The 7895-nt window shown below is 36.8% G+C and overlaps 1 protein-coding gene across 3 annotated transcripts in view; it reads right to left on the bottom strand.

Moving 5' to 3' along the window:
- TAF2 (TATA-box binding protein associated factor 2) overlaps window positions 1-7889 on the bottom strand; it is a 62668-nt gene extending 54779 nt beyond the window's left edge. For 2 of the 3 annotated variants that reach the window (XM_026842108.1, XM_026842107.1), the window contains exons 1-3: window positions 7177-7889; window positions 5650-5704; window positions 4664-4824 (exon numbers count right to left, since the gene is read on the bottom strand). In XM_026842108.1, coding sequence (XP_026697909.1) covers window positions 4664-4824; window positions 5650-5704; window positions 7177-7229 — 269 coding nt within the window. In that variant the 5' untranslated portion in view covers window positions 7230-7889. Of the gene's footprint in view, window positions 1-4663; window positions 4825-5649; window positions 5705-7176 lie in introns of those variants that run through there. The other variant, XM_026842110.1, reaches the window with a different exon arrangement.
- Window positions 7890-7895: the final 6 nt, after the last annotated feature.

A 7895-nucleotide genomic window follows, 5' to 3' on the forward strand; every position in this document is an offset into this window, starting at 1 on the left:
TAGCTAGCTACACAAAAGGTATCTTCCTTTACATGAAATAATAATAAAATGCAATAGCTTTCCAACCCTGCACCATAATTATCACAGAAATATATAAAGCACATAACCAGGTAACAGCAAGATCACCATAAACTTCACTTATCACAGATCAAACCACTGCATTGAAACCCCAAACTTTTGCTGCTGCTATTGAACAGTTTAGTCTTATACATAGGATTAAGAAAACAGAGATCTCCTTTGCCTGTTTTGACATAAATAGGGCTGAAATACAAGCATTTGTCTCAGTAGTCAGAAAACACGCTGTGGAATTTCTCTATACTATAGCCCAGAAAAATAAATCCCACTTCTCCTTTATTGATAGAATCAAGAATGCAACAATTTACAAGGAAAAGAGGGAAGGTAAGGAGGACAGAGTCAGCTGTAACACTCAACAACAGCAGCCCTAAGACCCAAACAGACTTTCTCCAACATTATTTGCAACCTTTGCAAGATTTCAAACTCTTCCTTAGAAGTATGATCAAAATGGGATTCTCTGCCACCTTGTGTACACATGGTAAAATTATGTGAATTGTTTTATACCTTAGAGCATCTGCTTAGTCAGGAAAGGAGTGATTATGTCACATAAATTCATCCATCTATTCTGATATGAAAAAGCTATATGTCCTGTAGCCTCAGGAAGAAATTACAAGATAGAAGACTATCTTTATTTCCATATAAACTGTGAAAGTTTTAGTTGTTACATTAAATTATGGTTTGTGACTGATGGATAAACTGGCAATGGCATCAAAGCTGAAAATATATTTAATGAACTAATTAAAGGTTTCTAACATTACCTAAAAAATTCACCAACTTTTAATTACCTTTTTAGTGAGTGTTTTTTTGTCATTCAGCAAAAATGACAATACACAAGACCCAAAAAATATTTCACCTAAAACACTGAAAATGTGAAATGACAGAGACCACGTGTCACTGATTTTTGCATCAATAGATAATAAAACCCAGAATTATTACTTGAACCGAAGACAAGCTGAATGTTCAAATTCAGAACACAAAGAACTGATCTGACAGAAGATCTCACCCAAGAAGTAGCAAAGAACATCATGGTGAGACAGGAACAATTTCAGGTGGCACTGCTTGTATTTCATAGATAAAGCTCTCTTTAATTTTGACTTTCTCAACCCTCTTTTAACTATGTTTTCTTTCACGCCAAAATTTGCACAACAATAAACCACTTCACTCACTTGATCTTCACCTCCTATTAGCAAACATAACCTCTCAAGCCACATATGCTGTAGCAAGTCTTCCCAAAGAAATACTTACAGTGGCTTTAAATAAAGAATTTTCCATTTTAAATTGAATTCTGTTGCTAACTAAGGGCGTAAAAAGTCTGTAAAATATTTTAACTGTGATAAAAAAGGCAGGTAGGAGTCCATTAAATTAACATCTTTTTCTACATACTTTATGTATTCTTTTAGAAATCAACATTTAAGAATTATTAGATACAAAGATTACTACAAACCAGTACTACCCTAGAAGCACTGCTTTGTAAAGAAGAGCTGAGGAAACCCACTGACAAATTGTTTCAGGTAATAATTCTAGAGGTTTAAGATTTCCAGCATTTCTGTTTGTAATTCTGCCTTAAGAGCAGAGGTGCTCTGTTTAATCAAAACTTAGCTACCATCAATGCTCAACAGCCAGTTTTGACCAGATACTCCAATGCAAATAATACATATCTAATACTCTGTAACATAGCCTTTGACTTCTGAGATACAGAAATCAGGTATACTAGTTTTTCATTAAAAATATTTGGTGAACTCTGTCTTTCCTAACTATGAATAACACAGGAGTTCTGAAATATAGAGACTTTCTATTAAGTTTGGATAGCCCTGTGAAAGCCTGCAGTGGTAAAAACCACTGGCCACTGTAGTCCTGTGTGAGACAGTATTCCACTTTGCATGCACTATTCTCTTCACTGCTGTTAAACAGGGTATTATGGAAGAAAGAATGATGTTCTACTATACCACTAAGACGTTAAACAAAAACTCACTTTCTCCTCAAAATGATAGAATTATCTCTCCTGATCCCTTTCTTGACATAAGGGAGTGCTCACTCTGATCATTTTAAAAGCTGCTCCTTTCTCACATCTTCCAGAAATTATTCATGATTCAGTTATTACAGAACCACAGAATTGTTGAGGTCACCTCTGGAGGTCACCTGGTCCAACCTCTCTGCTCAAGCAGGTTCACCTAGAGCTGGTTGCCCACACGCACGTCTAGATGGCTTTTGAATATCTCCAAGAATGGAGACACTTCACAACCTCTCCAGGAAAACTGTCCCAGTGTTCAGTCACCCTCACAGTAAAAAAGTGTTTCCTGATGTTTAGAGGGAACCAACCTCCTGTGTTTGAGTTTGTGCCCATTGCTTCTGGTCCTGTCAGTGGACACAAGTTAAAATACATGAAATTCCATCTGAATACAAGAAAATGCTTTTCTGCTGTGGGAGTCATCAAAACACTGGAGCAGGATGCCCAGAGAGACTGCAGTTTCCATCCTTCGAGATACTCAAAACCCAACTGGACACAGCCCTGTGGAGCCTTTTCTAGCTGACCCTGTTTGAGCAGGGGGTTGGACTAGGTCAATAGGTCCTTTCCAACCTAAAGGACTCTGCGATTTCTTATCAGCTGCTGTTTAACAATTTAGCAAACCCTAAATTCAACCAAGCCAGTCAAAAGAACGTGTGAGAACATAAACATAAGTTACAGTAAGATCAGAAGAGAATACTTAATGAAAACATTTGCCCATGGTGCTTCTCTTACCAAAAGCCAGATACGAGATTTTTACCAAAATCTCTTCCCATATCATTTCCCCAAAACATGTGGGAAGAGACATGTTTCTAAACTTGCTCTTCAATATCAGATGGTGAAAAAATCTGAAACTTTTCCTTTCAAATTTCAAAGTGAGTTTAGATAACACTCTAGGACTTACACCGTCATCTACAGTGCTAATAAATATTGAAAGTTTGATTCCTTTGGAAAGACAAAAACCTTTACTTTCTAGCTCTTCAGAACAATTAAGAGTCCCTGCAATGAGGACTTACCGAGCAATAGCAACAACAAAAAATTAAGGCACAAACCAGATGGGAATTACAGAATTAATAGGCTCAAGTGGTTCAGTATCAGGACTCAAAAAACATTTCAGAAGTCTGATATCCAATTCAGTGTTGTATATAAATGAACATTGTATTTGCAAACTGAATTATTGAAACTCTTGCATAAGAGATGAACAAAGGAATACAGTGTCTGCCACAAACCAACAGTTTGAATCCAGTGATGTGTAACTTAGGATAAAAAGTAGCACTTGAATCTCAGTAACTGAACAACATAAGTTATCTTTAATACTCTAGTTTTCAGACAACAGTCAGAGAAGTTTTAACCTGAAAACTGAGATGGGCTAAGAAACATCTCAAAGGCTCTAGTCATTAAGGCAATGGGTAGACAACCTCTTATATATCTAGCTACATCATTTGAGAATGCCACTATTCTCACAAATCTAACCAGCAGGACTGTATGAACTCTCTGCAGTTTGCTTCAGAATAGTCTAGCTAGTTCTTACCTGCCTTCATCAGCTATGAGTTAACCAAGGTGATATCACCTCTGAAGCCGCTTAATGAGCCCTCTCCATCTTTTCAGCTAGCAAATATCTCAGAGCAATCACTGCCCAAGGGGACACAACAAACAGCTGACGGTCAGTAATAAGCATCTTAATTTAGCAATCCAATAGTTAACCTGATATAGTCACACGATTTGCCTTATTCCTGTTATTTGTTTCCAAGTAATAAGCTAATTATGTATAAGGTTATCTAGACATATAAATAAAATCAGAAATAATTCTTACAAGATCTTATTAGCAAAATGTGAAACATTCCCAAGAACTTTGATACCGTATGACTATTCTTAGGTTTAAAAATAGAAAGGAACAAAAATGATCATCCAGTCTGACATTACACATCATAAAAACCAGTACAATTTTCACAGGACAAATTAACAGAATATAATAGCTTTGGTCTACATAATATTATACTGATGCAACCAAACTGATTTAACTAACTGTGGAGTAAAAAATAAACCCCTTAAAACCTCCACAAACCCCAAAATTAATTGCAAACCTCTCACATGGAACTCTCATATGAATGTAGTTGGACCACTGTAAAATGTTCTCTACAAAAATATAAACAAAATGCTATCGCCACTATAACGTACCCAAATTTTCTTGAAATAAATTAGAGTAAAAGTTGGGCATAGATAAACCCAAAGTCCATCAAGGACAAAACATTTTAGCCAAAGGTGTTTTCTTACCAGGGAAAAAATACACAAGAAGGACAGTTTTCTAAAGCACTGAGAATACTATTGGCATCTACCACTTTTCTCCCTATAAAGTACTTGAAAAAAAGTTTTTGATACTTTTACAAAAAATTACAAGGAAATCTTAGTAGAAAAAATTCTAAAGAAGAATAGCGTAGGGGTCAAAATTACTGTCGAAATACTTTCCCAAAATTAAGTCACCATACCAAAAATTACCAGGTAAAACTTGCCAGTACAATAAAATAGGTCATGCTTAAGAGCAACAGAAGACACTACATCTGCAGTTTTAAACACATCACTTACTGCTTTGACTCATGGTGACAAACCTCCAGTGTTGGATCATTATAGATGAAAGCTGCTTCTAAATCGTTGACTCTTACTCTGTAAATCCGGCACTGTTTACTGTTCAGTTTGATTCTATTCAGGTTTGCAACTGTGGGAAATATTGTCAGTTCCACATAACCCTATGAAAACACAAATCAAAACCTTCTATAAAATCTTTACCAACTCACAAAGTAGAGATATATTAAAAAAATTCTTATTAATGCATTTCAAAGGAAAATCATAGGGAAAAAAAAAAAGTTAATTTTTTATTTAAAAAGGAAAATTGGTTTGCCTTTTGAGATGTCTGGAATATATTTTCTTTCACACCATTTAACAGGCAAAGTTTCCCAGCTGTGAAATAAAACCAAACAAAGCAAAAAACTTCAACATGACTAATAATCATGTTTGTTTTACTGGAAGTGATCTGCGTTTGTTGATTAGATTTCAAGTTACTAGCATCACTATGTTTTTCACCTCTATGTTTCAGGTTTTGGTAGCTGAACTTGAGACAACAGTTTTTAAAACATAAGCACAATCCATTTAGGCAGATATCTAAATTCACAAAAAGCCTGAATGACTTCAGGCCTGAAACTGTGAAGGTCTCTTCAAACACCCAGTGAACTCACATTTAAGCAAGAAAACTCTATAACCCTATGCCTAACATCAGCTAGCATTTTACTGAACATCATTGCATTGCAAATTGCTTTGTAAAATTATTTAAAATGCAGTGACCTTCTTTTAGAAAGCTTTTCCTTATGAAGATTAAAGTGTTCACAATTAGAAGATACTGTATTTGATGCATCTCAGGGAATGACAGACTTGTAAGAGGCATCAGATTATAAAGTATAAAATATAAAGAAGCTGAACAACATAATTAGCTAGTATGTACAGTTTTTTCCTCTCAAATCATGAAAAGAACCCAGACTCTGAATTTCTACTTTCATATTTTATTAAAAAATACTTACTACAACAGATTTTCTCTGAAAATTTATGTTGTTGATACAAACTACCTGGTGAGTTGTGCTGGAAAAAAAAAATAATAATTTAAAATAAGTAAGGTTTTGCACAAATGCCAGCATTTAAAGTAATATTTTAACTCAGTTTAAAAAAAAAAACAACAGAGAGCTTAGACAGGATGTATGTACATATAGATAACTACTGCATATCGCATAAGAATTCATGATCATCTACATCTCTTACATGGTCCAAAGTAAATAACGAATAGAAGTTGCAGACAAGGTCAGAAAAGGTCCAGTAAAATCAAATATAGCATCATACCAGTATATTACTAGTAATACAGGAAGATAACACTGCTTTTGAACAACACATAACAGTATGTAAAAATATAGTATTACTAATGATATAGAATCAAGTTTAGTGATGTGCAGTATTAGAAACAGCATGCAGCCGTAATATTTGCAATCAAAGACCTGTGGAAAATGTATGTGCTGAGTTGACTCTCATACATAATTTATGCATGCAAGTGCTATACAAGAAAAAAGATATAGTATATGCTTTTACAATTAGTGTATCATAAGAATTTATTATTTTAAATAATGGTTATATATTCATCAAGATAGGTATTTTAAACAAGCCAAATCCATTTGCTTAAATTTTGAGTGACTTGTTAGAACTCCTGGTAAAAAACCTCTCTGATTTAAAAAATAGGAGATAAAATAATAATTCCAACTTTTTTAAAACTCTGGAAGTTACTTCTAAATTTTTCTGTAGTACGTGGCATCTTCACCCACTTTACAGTAGTGCTATTTACGACTCAAGATACAACCTTGTAGTAATTCAACCTTCATGCCACAGCGCACGTGAGATGCACGTACTTATGTGCCCTGTGCATTAAAAAGTTACTTCGCTTCAGTTGAGCAAGTTCAGTAAAATTCCCTACAAGAGAATGATAAAATCTAGCATCCAGTGAAGGATTCAGACATTACCTACACATTAAAATATATACAATAATGAGAGTGATTTTGTTTAGAAATACATTTGTGTTACAGATTTATAAAGAAATCATGGAGGTATAAACAGAAATACATAAAGTCCCTGAAATCCACAACCAACTGCTTTACAGCTTAGTTACAACCAAAATAATGAATGTGTAAAAATGACAACTTGCTTAACAAAGCTGCTTGTCACAAATGCAAGCATTCTTTATATATAAAAAACCCCTTAAGTCAAAAGGGTTTGACACGTAAGAATGAAACATGGTAGCATGGTCTGGAGTGCTGATACTGTGTGAAGAGATCTCTGAGGTTTGAAGAACACAATGTAAATATCTTTATAAGACTGCACAGTTGACAGACTCACTATCCGTGTGTCTATTTACATAATAAAACATACACCTACAACACACATTTTCTGAATACAAGCTACATCATAAGCAATAGTTCTAACCGTCTCAGGTAAATAATTACTGATCAGCCTATTTCAAATGTGCATTAGTCTCAAGCATAGCAACTTTAAAAAATATGGATACTTATAATTTATATGGTCTTGGGCTCTCAAATCCTTTGTCTCCTTTCTTCCTATTCATCCTGAACAGCAGCACTAAACACACACTGCTGACCGTCACACTGGCATCAACATCATCCTCACTTGATGGGTCCTTTGATTTTTCCTTGTGCCAGGTTGTATTTGATCACTCATCTCCCCAGTGGATCTGTGACTCCCCACAGTTAGGCATCTTCAGCTCGAATGAGCACCATAGTTATAGCACAAACAACAGTCAAGTCTTTCTACATAACCTCGTGTGAGTGCAGCACACAACTCTGCTCCTCACTGGGGGTACGATACCAGTTCAGAGGCGCTGCGTTGCTTCCTCTCCGCAGAAGCTGCGTAAATCAACCGGCTCAACGGGCAAGTGGACGTGGGAGCTACTTAACAGGAAGGTCACGACCAGGGCGGCTGGGCAGGCACAGCCGAAGGGTCCCCGCTCTTGGGACAGCCGGCTGGGGCAGCGCTCTCCACTGACAGGTGGGAGAGACGGTGCCGGGGGGCAAGTAGGCCGGGAGGGGGAGCGCAGGGGGTGCCGCAGAGCCCCCCGTGGCCCAGCCTTATCGTCGCTGCGGACGCGGGCGCTGCTCCGGGAGGCGGCTGGGCTGGGAGCTCATGCGGTTCCTTCTCGTCCGGGGCAGTCGGCTGGGCCTGGCCGGCATGGAGGGCAAGGGCGGCCCAGCGGCACGGCGCGGGCTCCTCAGGC

This window comes from Athene cunicularia, assembly GCF_003259725.1.
Source record: "Athene cunicularia isolate RWA chromosome 2 unlocalized genomic scaffold, athCun1 chr2_part1, whole genome shotgun sequence".
Classification (NCBI taxonomy): domain Eukaryota; kingdom Metazoa; phylum Chordata; class Aves; order Strigiformes; family Strigidae; genus Athene; species Athene cunicularia.